General features: G+C 40.3%; 1 protein-coding gene across 1 annotated transcript in view; it reads left to right on the top strand.

The window, feature by feature from the left end:
- Positions 1–18,902, top strand: part of PMPCA (peptidase, mitochondrial processing subunit alpha) — a gene marked incomplete at its 5' end in the record, with an annotated part of 86,768 nt that extends 67,866 nt beyond the window's left edge. Inside the window, 3 exons of the mRNA XM_088456261.1 lie at positions 14,112–14,174; positions 14,772–14,916; positions 15,310–18,902. Of these exons, the coding sequence (XP_088312387.1) occupies positions 14,112–14,174; positions 14,772–14,916; positions 15,310–15,479 (378 nt within the window). The remainder of the gene's footprint in view (positions 1–14,111; positions 14,175–14,771; positions 14,917–15,309) is intronic.
- Between the last annotated feature and the right edge of the window lie 625 nt (positions 18,903–19,527).

Below are 19,527 nucleotides of genomic sequence, written 5' to 3'. Positions count from 1 at the left end.
TCCTAATATACTAGTGATACATGGGAGCCGTGCTGCTAATAGTAAACAGTCATTATTATATCCTAATATACTAGTGATACATGGGAGCTGTGCTGCTAATAGCAAGTCATTATTATATCCTAATATACTAGTGATACATGGGAGCCGTGCTGCTAATAGCAAGTCATTATTATATCCTAATATACTAGTGATACATGGGAGCCGTGCTGCTAATAGCAAGTCATTATTATATCCTAATATACTAGTGATACATGGGAGCCGTGCTGCTAATAGCTAACAGTCATTATTATATCCTAATATACTAGTGATACATGGGAGCCGTGCTGCTAATAGCAAGTCATTATTATATCCTAATATACTAGTGATACATGGAAGCCGTGCTGCTAATAGCTAACAGTCATTAATATATCCTAATATACTAGTGATACATGGGAGCTGTGCTGCTAATAGCAAGTCATTATTATATCCTAATATACTAGTGATATATGGGAGCCGTGCTGCTAATAGCAAGTCATTAATATATCCTAATATACTAGTGATACATGGGAGCCGTGCTGCTAATAGCAAGTCATTATTATATCCTAATATACTAGTGATACATGGAAGCCGTGCTGCTAATAGCAAGTCATTATTATATCCTAATATACTAGTGATACATGGGAGCCGTGCTGCTAATAGCAAGTCATTATTATATCCTAATATACTAGTGATACATGGAAGCCGTGCTGCTAATAGCAAGTCATTATTATATCCTAATATACTAGTGATGCATGGGAGCTGTGCTGCTAATAGCAAGTCATTATTATATCCTAATATACTAGTGATACATGGGAGCTGTGCTGCTAATAGCAAATCATTATTATATCCTAATATACTAGTGATACATGAGAGCCGTGCTGCTAATAGCTAACACTCATTAATATATCCTAATATACTAGTGATACATGGGAGCCGTGCTGCTAATAGCAAACAGTCATTATTATATCCTAATATACTAGTGATACATGGGAGCCGTGCTGCTAATAGCAAGTCATTAATATATCCTAATATACTAGTGATACATGGGAGCCGTGCTGCTAATATCCAACAGTCATTATTATATCCTAATATACTAGTGATACATGGGAGCCGTGCTGCTAATAGCAAACAGTCATTATTATATCCTAATATACTAGTGATACATGGGAGCCGTGCTGCTAATAGCAAGTCATTAATATATCCTAATATACTAGTGATACATGGGAGCCGTGCTGCTAATAGCAAGTCATTATTATATCCTAATATACTAGTGATACATGGGAGCCGTGCTGCTAATAGCAAGTCATTATTATATCCTAATATACTAGTGATGCATGGGAGCCGTGCTGCTAATAGCAAGTCATTATTATATCCTAATATACTAGTGATACATGGGAGCCGTGCTGCTAATAGCAAGTCATTAATATATCCTAATATACTAGTGATACATGGGAGCCGTGCTGCTAATAGCAAACAGTCATTATTATATCCTAATATACTAGTGATACATGGGAGCCATGCTGCTAATAGCAAGTCATTATTATATTCTAATATACTAGTGATACATGGTAGCCGTGCTGCTAATAGCTAACAGTCATTATTATATCCTAATATACTAGTGATACATGGGGGCCGTGCTGCTAATAGCAAGTCATTAATATATCCTAATATACTAGTGATACATGGGAGCCGTGCTGCTAATATCCAACAGTCATTATTTTATCCTAATATACTAGTGATACATGGGAGCCGTGCTGCTAATAGCAAACAGTCATTATTATATCCTAATATACTAGTGATACATGGGAGCCGTGCTGCTAATAGCAAGTCATTAATATATCCTAATATACTAGTGATACATGGGAGCCGTGCTGCTTATAGCAAGTCATTATTATATCCTAATATACTAGTGATACATGGGAGCCGTGCTGCTAATAGCAAACAGTCATTATTATATCCTAATATACTAGTGATACATGGGAGCCGTGCTGCTAATAGCATGTCATTATTATATCCTAATATACTAGTGATACATGGGAGCCGTGCTGCTAATAGCATGTCATTATTATATCCTAATATACTAGTGATACATGGGAGCCGTGCTGCTAATAGCAAGTCATTATTATATCCTAATATACTAGTGATACATGGGAGCCGTGCTGCTAATAGCAAACAGTCATTATTATATCCTAATATACTAGTGATACATGGGAGCCGTGCTGCTAATAGCAATCAGTCATTATTATATCCTAATATACTAGTGATACATGGAATCCATGCTGCTAATAGCAAGTCATTAATATATCCTAATATACTAGTGATACATGGGAGCCGTGCTGCTAATAGCAATCAGTCATTATTATATCCTAATATACTAGTGATACATGGAATCCATGCTGCTAATAGCAAGTCATTATTATATCCTAATATTCTAGTGATACATGGGAGCCGTGCTGCTAATAGCAAGTCATTATTATATCCTAATATACTAGTGATACATGGGAGCCGTGATTCTAATAGCAAGTCATTATTATACCCTAATATACTAGTGATACATGGGAGCCGTGCTGCTAATAGCAAGACATTATTATATCCTAATATACTAGTGATACATGGGAGCCGTGCTGCTAATGGCAAACAGTCATTATTATATCCTAATATACTAGTGATACATGGGAGCCGTGCTGCTAATAGCAAGTCATTATTATATCCTAATATACTAGTGATACATGGGAGCCGTGCTGCTAATAGCAAGTCATTATTATATCCTAATATACTAGTGATACATGGGAGCCGTGCTGCTAATAGCTAACAGTCATTATTATATCCTAATATACTAGTGATACATGGGAGCCGTGCTGCTAATAGCAAGTCATTATTATATCCTAATATACTAGTGATACATGGGAGCCGTGCTGCTAATAGCTAACAGTCATTATTATATCCTAATATACTAGTGATACATGGGAGCCGTGCTGCTAATAGCAAGTCATTATTATATCCTAATATACTAGTGATACATGGGAGCTGTGCTGCTAATAGCAAGTCATTATTATATCCTAATATGCTAGTGATACATGGGAGCCGTGATGCTAATAGCAAGTCATTATTATATCCTAATATACTAGTGATACATGGGAGCCGTGCTGCTAATAGCAAGTCATTATTATATCCTAATATACTAGTGATACATGGGAGCTGTGCTGCTAATTGCAAGTCATTATTATATCCTAATATACTAGTGATACATGGGAGCTGTGCTGCTAATAGCAAGTCATTATTATATCCTAATATACTAGTGATACATGGGAGCCGTGCTGCTAATAGCAAGTCATTAATTTATCCTAATATACTAGTGATACATGGAATCCATGCTGCTAATAGCAAGTCATTAATATATCCTAATATACTAGTGATACATGGGAGCTGTGCTGCTAATAGCAAGTCATTATTATATCCTAATATACTAGTGATACATGGGAGCCGTGCTGCTAATAGCAAGTCATTATTATATCCTAATATACTAGTGATACATGGGAGCCGTGCTGCTAATAGCTAAGAGTCATTATTATATCCTAATATACTAGTGATACATGGGAGCCGTGCTGCTAATAGCAAGTCATTATTATATCCTAATATACTTGTGATACATGGGAGCTGTGCTGCTAATAGCAAGTCATTATTATATCCTAATATACTAGTGATACATTGGAGCCGTGCTGCTTATAGCAAGTCATTATTATATCCTAATATACTAGTGATACATGGGAGCCGTGCTGCTAATAGCAAACAGTCATTATTATATCCTAATATACTAGTGATACATGGGAGCCGTGCTGCTAATAGCAAGTCATTATTATATCCTAATATACTAGTGATACATGGGAGCCGTGCTGCTAATAGCAAGTCATTATTATATCCTAATATACTAGTGATACATGGGAGCCGTGCTGCTAATAGCAAGTCATTAATATATCCTAATATACTAGTGATACATGGGAGCCGTGCTGCTAATAGCAAGTCATTATTATATCCTAATATACTAGTGATACATGGGAGCTGTGTTGCTATTAGCAAACAGTCATTATTATATCCTAATATATTAGTGATACATGGGAGCCATGCTGCTAATAGCAAGTCATTATTATATCCTAATATACTAGTGATACATGGGAGCCGTGCTGCTAATAGCAAACAGTCATTATTATATCCTAATATACTAGTGATACATGGGAGCCGTGCTGCTAATAGCAAGTCATTATTATACCCTAATATACTAGTGATACATGGGAGCCGTGCTGCTAATAGCAAGTCATTATTATATCCTAATATACTAGTGATACATGGGAGCCGTGATGCTAATAGCAAGTCATTATTATACCCTAATATACTAGTGATACATGGGAGCCGTGATGCTAATAGCAAGTCATTATTATACCCTAATATACTAGTGATACATGGGAGCCGTGCTGCTAATAGCAAACAGTCATTATTATATCCTAATATACTAGTGATACATGGGAGCTGTGCTGCTAATAGCAAGTCATTATTATATCCTAATATACTAGTGATACATGGGAGCCGTGCTGCTAATAGCAAGTCATTATTATATCCTAATATACTAGTGATACATGGGAGCCGTGCTGCTAATAGCTAACAGTCATTAATATATCCTAATATACTAGTGATACATGGGAGCCGTGCTGCTTATAGCAAGTCATTATTATATCCTAATATACTAGTGATACATGGGAGCCGTGCTGCTAATAGCAAGTCATTATTATATCCTAATATACTAGTGATACATGGGAGCTGTGCTGCTAATAGCAAGTCATTATTATATCCTAATATACTAGTGATACATGGGAGCTGTGTTGCTATTAGCAAACAGTCATTATTATATCCTAATATACTAGTGATACATGGGAGCCGTGCTGCTAATAGCAAACAGTCATTATTATATCCTAATATACTAGTGATACATGGGAGCCGTGCTGCTAATAGCAATCAGTCATTATTATATCCTAATATACTAGTGATACATGGAATCCATGCTGCTAATAGCAAGTCATTAATATATCCTAATATACTAGTGATACATGGGAGCCGTGCTGCTAATAGCAATCAGTCATTATTATATCCTAATATACTAGTGATACATGGAATCCATGCTGCTAATAGCAAGTCATTATTATATCCTAATATTCTAGTGATACATGGGAGCCGTGCTGCTAATAGCAAGTCATTATTATATCCTAATATACTAGTGATACATGGGAGCCGTGCTGCTAATAGCAAGTCATTATTATATCCTAATATACTAGTGATACATGGGAGCCGTGATGCTAATAGCAAGTCATTATTATACCCTAATATACTAGTGATACATGGGAGCCGTGCTGCTAATAGCAAGACATTATTATATCCTAATATACTAGTGATACATGGGAGCCGTGCTGCTAATGGCAATCAGTCATTATTATATCCTAATATACTAGTGATACATGGGAGCCATGCTGCTAATAGCAAACAGTCATTATTATATCCTAATATACTAGTGATACATGGGAGCCATGCTGCTAATAGTAAACAGTCATTATTATATCCTAATATACTAGTGATACATGGGAGCCGTGCTGCTAATAGTAAACAGTCATTATTATATCCTAATATACTAGTGATACATGGGAGCTGTGCTGCTAATAGCAAGTCATTATTATATCCTAATATACTAGTGATACATGGGAGCCGTGCTGCTAATAGCAAGTCATTATTATATCCTAATATACTAGTGATACATGGGAGCCGTGCTGCTAATAGCAAGTCATTATTATATCCTAATATACTAGTGATACATGGGAGCCGTGCTGCTAATAACAAGTCATTATTATATCCTAATATACTAGTGATACATGGGAGCCGTGCTGCTAATAGCAAGTCATTATTATATCCTAATATTCTAGTGATTCATGGGAGCCATGCTGCTAATAGCAAACAGTCATTATTATATCCTAATATACTAGTGATACATGGGAGCCATGCTGCTAATAGCAAACAGTCATTATTATATCCTAATATACTAGTGATACATGGGAGCCGTGCTGCTAATAGCAAGTCATTATTATATCCTAATATACTAGTGATACATGGAAGCCGTGCTGCTAATAGCTAACAGTCATTAATATATCCTAATATACTAGTGATACATGGGAGCTGTGCTGCTAATAGCAAGTCATTATTATATCCTAATATACTAGTGATACATGGGAGCCGTGCTGCTAATAGCAAGTCATTATTATATCCTAATATACTAGTGATACATGGAATCCATGCTGCTAATAGCAAGTCATTAATATATCCTAATATACTAATGATACATGGGAGCCGTGCTGCTAATAGCAAGTCATTATTATATCCTAATATACTAGTGATACATGGAAGCCGTGCTGCTAATAGCAAGTCATTATTATATCCTAATATACTAGTGATACATGGGAGCCGTGCTGCTAATAGCAAGTCATTATTATATCCTAATATACTAGTGATACATGGGAGCCGTGCTGCTAATAGCAAGTCATTATTATATCCTAATATACTAGTGATACATGGGAGCCGTGCTGCTAATATCAAACAGTCATTATTATATCCTAATATACTAGTGATACATGGGAGCTGTGCTGCTAATAACAAGTCATTATTATATCCTAATATACTAGTGATACATGGGAGCCGTGCTGCTAATAGCAAATCATTATTATATCCTAATATACTAGTGATACATGGGAGCTGTGCTGCTAATAGCAAATCATTATTATATCCTAATATACTAGTGATACATGAGAGCCGTGCTGCTAATAGCTAACACTCATTAATATATCCTAATATACTAGTGATACATGGGAGCCGTGCTGCTAATAGCAAACAGTCATTATTATATCCTAATATACTAGTGATACATGGGAGCCGTGCTGCTAATAGCAAGTCATTATTATATCCTAATATACTAGTGATACATGGGAGCCGTGCTGCTAATATCCAACAGTCATTATTATATCCTAATATACTAGTGATACATGGGAGCCGTGCTGCTAATAGCAAACAGTCATTATTATATCCTAATATACTAGTGATACATGGGAGCCGTGCTGCTAATAGCAAGTCATTAATATATCCTAATATACTAGTGATACATGGGAGCCGTGCTGCTAATAGCTAACAGTCATTATTATATCCTAATATACTAGTGATGCATGGGAGCCGTGCTGCTAATAGCAAGTCATTATTATATCCTAATATACTAGTGATACATGGGAGCCGTGCTGCTAATAGCAAGTCATTATTATATCCTAATATACTAGTGATACACGGGAGCCGTGCTGCTAATAGCAAGTCATTAATATATCCTAATATACTAGTGATACATGGGAGCCGTGCTGCTAATAGCAAGTCATTAATATATCCTAATATACTAGTGATACACGGGAGCCGTGCTGCTTATAGCAAGTCATTATTATATCCTAATATACTAGTGATACATGGGAGCCGTGCTGCTAATAGCAAGTCATTAATATATCCTAATATACTAGTGATACATGGGAGCCGTGCTGCTTATAGCAAGTCATTATTATATCCTAATATACTAGTGATACATGGGAGCCGTGCTGCTAATAGCATGTCATTATTATATCCTAATATACTAGTGATACATGGGAGCCGTGCTGCTAATAGCAAGTCATTATTATATCCTAATATACTAGTGATACATGGGAGCCGTGCTGCTAATAGCAATCAGTCATTATTATATCCTAATATACTAGTGATACATGGAATCCATGCTGCTAATAGCAAGTCATTAATATATCCTAATATACTAGTGATACATGGGAGCCGTGCTGCTAATAGCAATCAGTCATTATTATATCCTAATATACTAGTGATACATGGAATCCATGCTGCTAATAGCAAGTCATTATTATATCCTAATATTCTAGTGATACATGGGTGCCGTGCTGCTAATAGCAAGTCATTATTATATCCTAATATACTAGTGATACATGGGAGCCGTGATTCTAATAGCAAGTCATTATTATACCCTAATATACTAGTGATACATGGGAGCCGTGCTGCTAATAGCAAGACATTATTATATCCTAATATACTAGTGATACATGGGAGCCGTGCTGCTAATGGCAAACAGTCATTATTATATCCTAATATACTAGTGATACATGGGAGCCGTGCTGCTAATAGCAAGTCATTATTATATCCTAATATACTAGTGATACATGGGAGCCGTGCTGCTAATAGCAAACAGTCATTATTATATCCTAATATACTAGTGATACATGGGAGCCATGCTGCTAATAGCAAGTCATTATTATATCCTAATATACTAGTGATACATGGGAGCCGTGCTGCTAATAGCTAACAGTCATTATTATATCCTAATATACTAGTGATACATGGGAGCCGTGCTGCTAATAGCAAGTCATTATTATATCCTAATATACTAGTGATACATGGGAGCCGTGCTGCTAATAACAAGTCATTATTATATCCTAATATACTAGTGATACATGGAAGCTGTGCTGCTAATAGCAAGTCATTATTATATCCTAATATACTAGTGATACATGGGAGCCGTGCTGCTAATAGCAAGTCATTATTATATCCTAATATACTAGTGATACATGGGAGCTGTGCTGCTAATAGCAAGTCATTATTATATCCTAATATACTAGTGATACATGGGAGCCGTGATGCTAATAGCAAGTCATTATTATATCCTAATATACTAGTGATACATGGGAGCCGTGCTGCTAATAGCAAGTCATTATTATATCCTAATATACTAGTGATACATGGGAGCTGTGCTGCTAATTGCAAGTCATTATTATATCCTAATATACTAGTGATACATGGGAGCCGTGCTGCTAATAGCAAACAGTCATTATTATATCCTAATATACTAGTGATACATGGGAGCTGTGCTGCTAATAGCAAGTCATTATTATATCCTAATATACTAGTGATACATGGGAGCCGTGCTGCTAATAGCAAGTCATTAATTTATCCTAATATACTAGTGATACATGGAATCCATGCTGCTAATAGCAAGTCATTAATATATCCTAATATACTAATGATACATGGGAGCTGTGCTGCTAATAGCAAGTCATTATTATATCCTAATATACTAGTGATACATGGGAGCCGTGCTGCTAATAGCAAGTCATTATTATATCCTAATATACTAGTGATACATGGGAGCCGTGCTGCTAATAGCTAAGAGTCATTATTATATCCTAATATACTAGTGATACATGGGAGCCGTGCTGCTAATAGCAAGTCATTATTATATCCTAATATACTTGTGATACATGGGAGCTGTGCTGCTAATAGCAAGTCATTATTATATCCTAATATACTAGTGATACATTGGAGCCGTGCTGCTAATAGCAAGTCATTATTATATCCTAATATACTAGTGATACATGGGAGCCGTGCTGCTAATAGCAAGTCATTATTATATCCTAATATACTAGTGATACATGGGAGCCGTGCTGCTAATAGCAAGTCATTAATATATCCTAATATACTAGTGATACATGGGAGCCGTGCTGCTAATAGCAAGTCATTATTATATCCTAATATACTAGTGATACATGGGAGCCGTGCTGCTAATAGCAAGTCATTATTATATCCTAATATACTAGTGATACATGGGAGCCGTGCTGCTAATAGCAAGTCATTATTATATCCTAATATACTAGTGATACATGGGAGCTGTGCTGCTAATAGCAAGTCATTATTATATCCTAATATACTAGTGATACATGGGAGCCGTGCTGCTAATAGCAAGTCATTATTATATCCTAATATACTAGTGATACATGGGAGCCGTGCTGCTAATAGCAAGTCATTATTATATCCTAATATACTAGTGATACATGGGAGCCGTGCTGCTAATAGCAAGTCATTATTATATCCTAATATACTAGTGATACATGGGAGCCGTGATGCTAATAGCAAGTCATTATTATACCCTAATATACTAGTGATACATGGGAGCCGTGCTGCTAATAGCTAACAGTCATTATTATATCCTAATATACTAGTGATACATGGGAGCTGTGCTGCTAATAGCAAGTCATTATTATATCCTAATATACTAGTGATACATGGGAGCCGTGCTGCTAATAGCAAGTCATTATTATATACTAGTGATACATGGGAGCCGTGCTGCTAATAGCTAACAGTCATTATTATATCCTAATATACTAGTGATACATGGGAGCCGTGCTGCTAATAGCTAACAGTCATTATTATATCCTAATATACTAGTGATACATGGGAGCCGTGTTTCTAATAGCAAGTCATTATTATACCCTAATATACTAGTGATACATGGGAGCCGTGCTGCTAATAGCAAGACATTATTATATCCTAATATACTAGTGATACATGGGAGCCGTGCTGCTAATGGCAAACAGTCATTATTGTATCCTAATATACTAGTGATACATGGGAGCCGTGCTGCTAATAGCAAGTCATTATTATATCCTAATATACTAGTGATACATGGAATCCATGCTGCTAATAGCAAGTCATTATTATATCCTAATATACTAGTGTTACACGGGAGCCGTGCTGCTAATAGCTAAGAGTCATTATTATATCCTAATATTCTAGTGATACATGGGAGCCGTGCTGCTAATAGCAAGTCATTATTATATCCTAATATACTAGTGATACATGGGAGCCGTGCTGCTAATAGCTAACAGTCATTATTATATCCTAATATTCTAGTGATACATGGGAGCTGTGCTGCTAATAACAAGTCATTATTATATCCTAATATACTAGTGATACATGGGAGCCGTGCTGCTAATAGCAAACAGTCATTATTATATCCTAATATACTAGTGATACATGGGAGCCGTGCTGCTAATAGCAAGTCATTATTATATCCTAATATTCTAGTGATACATGGGAGCCGTGCTGCTAATAGCAAGTCATTATTATATCCTAATATACTAGTGATACATGGGAGCCGTGCTGCTAATAGCAAGTCATTATTATATCCTAATATTCTAGTGATACATGGGAGCCGTGCTGCTAATAGCAAGTCATTATTATATCCTAATATACTAGTGATACATGGGAGCCGTGCTGCTAATAACAAGTCATTATTATATCCTAATATACTAGTGATACATGGGAGCCGTGCTGCTAATAGCAAACAGTCATTATTATATCCTAATATACTAGTGATACATGGGAGCCGTGCTTCTAATAGCAAGTCATTATTATATCCTAATATTCTAGTGATACATGGGAGCCGTGCTGCTAATAGCAAGTCATTATTATATCCTAATATACTAGTGATACATGGGAGCCGTGCTGCTAATAGCAAGTCATTATTATATCCTAATATACTAGTGATACATGGGAGCCGTGCTGCTAATAGCAAGTCATTAATATATCCTAATATACTAGTGATACATGGGAGCTGTGCTGCTAATAGCTAACAGTCATTATTATATCCTAATATACTAGTGATACATGGGAGCCGTGCTGCTAATAGCAAGTCATTATTATATCCTAATATTCTAGTGATACATGGGAGCTGTGTGCTAATAGCAAGTCATTATTATATCCTAATATACTAGTGATACATGGGAGCTGTGCTGCTAATAGTAAGTCATTATTATATCCTAATATTCTAGTGATACATGGGAGCCGTGCTGCTAATAGCAAGTCATTATTATTTCCTAATATACTAGTGATACATGGGAGCCGTGCTGCTAATAGCTAACAGTCATTATTATATCCTAATATACTAGTGATAGAAGGGAGCCGTGCTGCTAATAACAAGTCATTATTATATCCTAATATACTAGTGATACATGGGAGCCGTGCTGCTAATAGCAAACAGTCATTAATATATCCTAATATACTAGTGATACATGGGAGCCGTGCTGCTAATAGCAAGTCATTATTATATCCTAATATACTAGTGATACATGGGAGCTGTGCTGCTAATAGCTAACAGTCATTATTATATCCTAATATACTAGTGATACATGGGAGCCATGCTGCTAATAGCAAACAGTCATTATTATATCCTAATATACTAGTGATACATGGGAGCCGTGCTGCTAATAGCAAGTCATTATTATATCCTAATATACTAGTGATACATGGGAGCCATGCTGCTAATATCAAGTCATTATTATATCCTAATATACTAGTGATACATGGGAGCCGTGCTGCTAATAGCAAGTCATTATTATATCCTAATATACTAGTGATACATGGGAGCCGTGCTGCTAATAGCAAGTCATTATTATATCCTAATATACTAGTGATACATGGGAGCCGTGCTGCTAATAGCTAACAGTCATTATTATATCCTAATATACTAGTGATACATGGGAGCCGTGCTGCTAATAGCAAGTCATTATTGTATCCTAATATACTAGTGATACATGGGAGCCGTGCTGCTAATAGCAAGTCATTATTATATCCTAATATACTAGTGATACATGGGAGCCGTGCTGCTAATAGCTAACAGTCATTATTATATCCTAATATACTAGTGATACATGGGAGCCGTGCTGCTAATAGCAAGTCATTATTATATCCTAATATACTAGTGATACATGGGAGCCGTGCTGCTAATAGCAAGTCATTATTATATCCTAATATACTAGTGATACATGGGAGCCGTGCTGCTAATTGCAAGTCATTATTATATCCTAATATACTAGTGATACATGGGAGCCGTGCTGCTAATAGCTAAGAGTCATTATTATATCCTAATATACTAGTGATACATGGGAGCCGTGCTGCTAATAGCAAGTCATTATTATATCCTAATATACTAGTGATACATGGGAGCCGTGCTGCTAATAGCAAGTCATTATTATATCCTAATATACTAGTGATACATGGGAGCTGTGCTGCTAATAGCTAACAGTCATTATTATATCCTAATATACTAGTGATACATGGGAGCCGTGCTGCTAATAGCAAGTCATTATTATATCCTAATATACTAGTGATACATGGGAGCCGTGCTGCTAATAGCAAGTCATTATTATATCCTAATATACTAGTGATACATGGGAGCCATGCTGCTAATAGCAAGTCATTATTATATCCTAATATACTAGTGATACATGGGAGCTGTGCTGCTAATAGCAAGTCATTATTATATCCTAATATACTAGTGATACATGGGAGCCGTGCTGCTAATAGCATGTCATTATTATATCCTAATATACTAGTGATACATGGGAGCCGTGCTGCTAATAGCAAGTCATTATTATATCCTAATATACTAGTGATACATGGGAGCCGTGCTGCTAATAGCAAGTCATTATTATATCCTAATATACTAGTGATACATGGGAGCCATGCTGCTAATAGCTAACAGTCATTATTATATCCTAATATACTATGGAATGACGCACATCTCCATTGTTTATGGGTTGCACATGTGCAGAACAGGTCCTGCCAAGTCTCTCATTGCCCTCCAAGCCGCAGCTGCATTTTGTGGGCGTGCCTGGTCACCGTTTATGGAAACCGAGGTGTGTTGCCCCCCGTTTTCCGGGAGGTGCTAGGCCAGGGTCTGCGTCAGCAGATGAAGTCTTGGCCTCTTTCGTGGCCAGGCTTCCCGCAGCCTGATCGGAGGAGCAAGCAATGGTTCCCATATTGATTTCAGCCTGGTACGTCGGTCACAGTGCTGGGATCACAAATGCAGCAAGGAGGTGTCTGGGGACCTCCCTCTGCCTGGGGACCTCCCTCTGCCTGGGGACCTCCCTCTGCCTGGGGACCTCCCTCTGCCTGGGGACCTCCCTCTGCCTGGGGGCCTCCCTCTGCCTGGGGGCCTCCCTCTGCCTGGGGGCCTCCCTCTGCCTGGGGGCCTCCCTCTGCCTGGGGGCCTCCCTCTGCCTGGGGGCCTCCCTCTGCCTGGGGGCCTCCCTCTGCCTGGGGGCCTCCCTCTGTCTGGCGGCCTCCTTCTGCATTTGTATATTATATGTGTAAGAAGTCTGAGCATTGTCCCTGTTTTTATTTTTTTTTTTTAGGTGAGAGAAATGGTTGAAATTATCACGCGGGAATTCACGTTAATGGCCGGATCAGTTGGGGAGGTCGGTTTCTACTCTTCATGTTGCTTAAACCACAATTTATATTTCAAATAAATGAATATGAAATGCTGCCGTTTCCTCCACAGATGACTGTTTCCTGTGCAGTATTGATCCTGTAAATGTTAGTTATGACAGGTTATTACCAATGAGGTGACTTTAAACAGCCAGCTGTAATTGTCCCTCTCCCGCCGCTCTCGCCCCTGGTTTCCGAGTCCGTCTGGCCGGCGCTCTCGCCCCTGGTTTCCGAGTCCGTCTCGCCCCTGGTTTCCGAGTCCGTCTCGCCCCTGGTTTCCGAGTCCGTCTCGCCCCTGGTTTCCGAGTCCATCTCGCCGGCGCTCTCGCCCCTGGTTTCCGAGTCCGTCTCGCCGGCTATTGCCATGTTACATTCTACCATCGGATAGGCTTACAGAGCCAACGGAGACACATTTATTGCGTGTGGCCAATGACCCTGCGCACTCAGATAAATGCAGTGCTGGGAATTAGCGCTAATGACCGATTCTTTATCGTCTGATGGCTGAGGGGCAGTAATAGACTATCTTAGTGACCAATATCCCCAGTTGTGCTCTTTCTAAACCAGATGTTGGATTGTTCTGTAACCAGGTGGAACTAGAACGGGCAAAGACTCAGCTGAAATCCATGCTTATGATGAACCTGGAAGCTCGACCTGTGATCTTTGAGGATGTTGGGAGACAAGTGCTAGCTACTGGGACCAGGAAGCTTCCCCATGAACTGTGCTCTCTCATCAGTAAGTACTAGAACAGGGGAGGGGTCTCCTGCAATCACCACGTGGCCTTATGTAAAGGAGCTACACTGACCAGTCACATATATTCTTACAGATCCTGTCCCTTCATATAGCGCTGGTGTTTGTGGTAGTATTTAGCACCACTTCTATTCATCAGACGTATTATAGGGTCAGAGTTCCACAATGCATAACGCTGGGATTGTTCTGTTGGCTGTATCCCGGGTATACAGACCATTTAGGAATTGCTGACAATATTATCTGTACGTGCATTGCCAGGCTCTACAGGAGCTTAAACGTGTGATAAGGGACATTTGCCCTTATTTGGGTAGATAATATCAGATCTGCGACTACGTACTATGAAGTGCTAATAGTAACCGCAATGTCTGATTCTTACAGCTAATGTGAAGGCCGGTGACATAAAGAGAGTGGCTACGAAGATGCTGCGCACTAAGCCGTCAGTGGCCGCACTGGGAGATCTCTCCGAGCTGCCGGAATACGATCACATACAGGCTGCGCTCTCCAGTAAGGACGGACGACTCCCCCGATCATACCGGCTCTTCCGATAGGGCGGCGCCTTCTACAGCAAACTGAACTGAGAGATGTGTGGTTTGAAAATAGGCTGCAAGGAAACGGCCTGCGCTGTACCCAGATCCGTATAATCGGGAAGATTTCCAAGAGGGCGTCGGGGTCAGGACGCACCGGAAATAACGTCTCTGACCTCACAGCAACATTTGTAAAAACTGAAATTGTTTCCTGACACTTTATGCGCTGAGGCAATATTCAACTCCCCAGTTCATAGTGACATCACTGAGGTCATAGTGACATCACTGAGGAATGAGGCAATGACAGATCAATAAGTTACATTCTGACGAATATGTTCTACTGTGTTTAGGCAGCAGGTTATTTACAAAGCACTGAGTAAAGATTTATAAATGGTCTTTGCCTAGTTATCGTCTCAGAGTAAGCTCCATTCTACGTGTAAAAGTCACCGTATAAAGTGAGAGAGAGTATTAATGCATCAGTTCTGCACTAAGGGTACAAGATACTACTACACTGGGAGTAAGAACCTTTACATTGTGCTTATAGGAGACCCGGCCTGTAATGTGTCACTTAGTTATTACTTTCTTTATTATTTGCCTTCCTGATCTCTTCTCTTCCTATATTGCACAATTAGTCTTCATCCTCATGCCTGCAAATCATTGCTACTCTCCTAGTAAGTGAGGGGAGCTCCCCCCTGTCCCCTAGTAAGTGAGGAGAGCTCCCCCCCTGTCCCCTAGTAAGTGAGGAGAGCTCCCCCCCGTCCCCTAGTAAGTGAGGGGAGCTCCCCCCCTGTCCCCTAGTAAGTGAGGAGAGCTCCCCCCCGTCCCCTAGTAAGTGAGGAGAGCTCCCCCCCTGTCCCCTAGTAAGTGAGGAGAGCTCCCCCCCCTGTCTCCCAGTAAGTGAGGGGAGCTCCCCCCCTGTCCCCTAGTAAGTGAGGAGAGCTCCCCCCCTGTCCCCTAGTAAGTGAGGAGAGCTCCCCCCCTGTCCCCTAGTAAGTGAGGAGAGCTCCCCCCCCTGTCTCCCAGTAAGTGAGGAGAGCTCCCCCCCTGTCCCCTAGTAAGTGAGGAGAGCTCCCCCCCTGTCCCCTAGTAAGTGAGGAGAGCTCCCCCCCTGTCCCCTAGTAAGTGAGGAGAGCTCCCCCCCTGTCCCCTAGTAAGTGAGGAGAGCTCCCCCCCTGTCCCCTAGTAAGTGAGGAGAGCTCCCCCCCTGTCCCCTAGTAAGTGAGGAGAGCTCCCCCCCCTGTCTCCCAGTAAGTGAGGAGAGCCCCCCCCCCTGTCCCCTAGTAAGTGAGGAGAGCTCCCCCTCCCCTGTCCCCTAGTAAGTGAGGAGAGCTCCCCCTCCCCTGTCCCCTAGTAAGTGAGGAGAGCTCCCCCCCCCCTGTCTCCCAGTAAGTGAGGAGAGCTCCCCCCCCCCTGTCTCCCAGTAAGTGAGGAGAGCTCCCCCCCTCCTGTCCCCTAGTAAGTGAGGGGAGCTCCCCCCCTCCTGTCCCCTAGTAAGTGAGGGGAGCTCCCCCCCTCCTGTCCCCTAGTAAGTGAGGGGAGCTCCCCCCCTGTCCCCTAGTAAGTGAGGGGAGCTCCCCCCCTGTCCCCTAGTGAGGGGAGCTCCCCCCCTGTCCCCTAGTAAGTGAGGGGAGCTCCCCCCCTGTCCCCTAGTAAGTGAGGGGAGCTCCCCCCCGATCCCCCAGTAAGTGAGGGGAGCTCCCCCCCGATCCCCTAGTAAAAGAGAGGCCCCCCCCCCCCTGTCACTGTGATTGTGCAGAGCGGTATCTCCCAGAGTTGGTGTCCTGTGACATCTGCACATCAAGTGGTTCCCAAACATGTCAGACGGCCTCCTGCGCAGGACATAGTGTGTGAGTGTCCACTTAGAATTACAGGTGAGTGTATGAAATGAGGTGCACCAGGTATTGCGTATTAGGACATCCATAAAACATGTCCTGTGGTTATGAATGGGAACCATTGTTCTAGGCAAATACTTATTTGCTATTATAAAATGTGTGGCTTTATGAGGACAACTCCCCTGTAATAATTCATTACTCCATGTAGAATTTCCCTGTATTGTATATAACATTGTTTGCTGGAGGCACACGTGGCCAATTACCCTAAAACACAGAGATAATGTTCTCTAAGACACCGGTGTCTTCTGTGTGTACAGCAGGGTCCTGTTACATTACTTATTGTGCTAGAACTGTATTCCTGGGGCGGAATGACAACAGCTGAATAGCTCATATCAGTAGGGTTAGTGGAACTTGGTGCTGAGTCTTAGGACTGATGGTGAGATGTATCAAGTCTTGGAGAGAGAAAGGGGAGAAGTTGCCAAAAGCAAAAATCTGTTTCTCACTGACATTTCATAGACTGCACTAGATAAATTACAGAATCTGATTGGTTGCGATGGTCAACTACTACACTTTATCTCTCTCCAAATCTTGATACATCTCCCCCTGAGAAATATTCTCTGCCAAATGTGATTGTTCCCCATTTATGTTTTATCAGCCATCCACAGCCTGAGTGTTTTCATGTGTTTTACATGGTGTATTAATAAAGTATTATTTTTATGATCTGTAACGGTGAAAGAGCTGCAAGTTATATATATGCCAATCTGTAATCGCACATTCTCAGTGGCAGCCTGTTGGCATTCTCTGTGGTTGTACAGTTTGTAACTCCAATGGTCGCAGTCCCTGAAATGGGAGTGCTAGGAAAACCTAATGCAGAGTGTCAGTGATGGAACGAGTTATCTCACATGTGGAGTACGAGATCATTTGAATCTTTATTTCACTTGAAACCAGACATGAATTGACAGTTGTCAGGAACTCACAATTTAACATGGGTAATGGTGTGCCATGATCTCAGGATAGCACAAATAGTAGCATAGCGTCAGGAATTGAGGTATCAGCAATTCAGGAACCCAGGAAAGCACACTGGTAGTATATCCACTGAAACACAGGATAGCACACTGTTTGCAGAGACACAGGAAGTCAGGATAGCACACTGGTAGCAGAAGCAAAAGTAGTCAGTATAGCGCACTGGTGGCAGTCCCACTGAAACACAGGATAGCACATTGGTAGCAGATGCACAGAAAGTCAGGATAACATTTGTCAAGCCAACCGACTGCAACTCACATATTGACAAGAACCCTAAAGAACACTGTACACTACCTCCACTCCCACTGCATGTTTTATAAAGAACCCTTATGGAGCATACACATGGTCAGATGAACGATTTTGCAAACGATTTGAACTACGAACGATTTTTGACTGCATTAAAATAACTGAAATCGTCCAAATCTGACTGCAAACACATCAGATGTCAGATACCGTTATCTGACCATCGGGAACGTTCATCATTCAAACATGTCAGATATGTCAGATTTTCCTTAAGATATGAACGATTGAACGATTTTTTAAATTGTTATCGTTCAGATCTGAAGAAAAATCTGACCGTGTGTATGCACCATAACACTACCTCCACTCCCACTGCATGTCCTATATAGAACCCTAATACTACCTCCACTCCCACTGCATGTCCTATATAGAACCCTAACACTACCTCCACTCCCACTGCATGTCCTATATAGAACCCTAATACTACCTCCACTCCCACTGCATGTCCTATATAGAACCCTAACACTACCTCCACTCCCACTGCATGTCCTATATAGAACCCTAACACTACCTCCACTCCCACTGCATGTCCTATATAGAACCCTAACACTACCTCCACTCCCACTGCATGTTCTATATAGAACCCTAACACTACCTCCACTCCCACTGCATGTCCTATATAGAACCCTAACACTACCTCCACTCCCACTGCATGTCCTATATAGAACCCTAATACTACCTCCACTCCCACTGCATGTTCTATATAGAACCCTAACACTACCTCCACTGCATGTTCTATATAGAACCCTAACACTACCTCCACTCCCACTGCATGTTCTATATAGAACCTTAACACTACCTCCACTCCCACTGCATGTTCTATATAGAACCTTAACACTACCTCCACTCCCACTGCATGTTCTATATAGAACCCTAACACTACCTCCACTCCATGTTCTATATAGAACCCTAAAACT

This window comes from Taudactylus pleione, unplaced genomic scaffold (genome assembly GCF_031769625.1).
Source record: "Taudactylus pleione unplaced genomic scaffold, aTauple2 ptg000694l, whole genome shotgun sequence".
NCBI lineage: Eukaryota > Metazoa > Chordata > Amphibia > Anura > Myobatrachidae > Taudactylus > Taudactylus pleione.
Note: the sequence above shows the minus strand (reverse complement) of the source record. Positions and strands in the feature narration are given on the sequence as shown.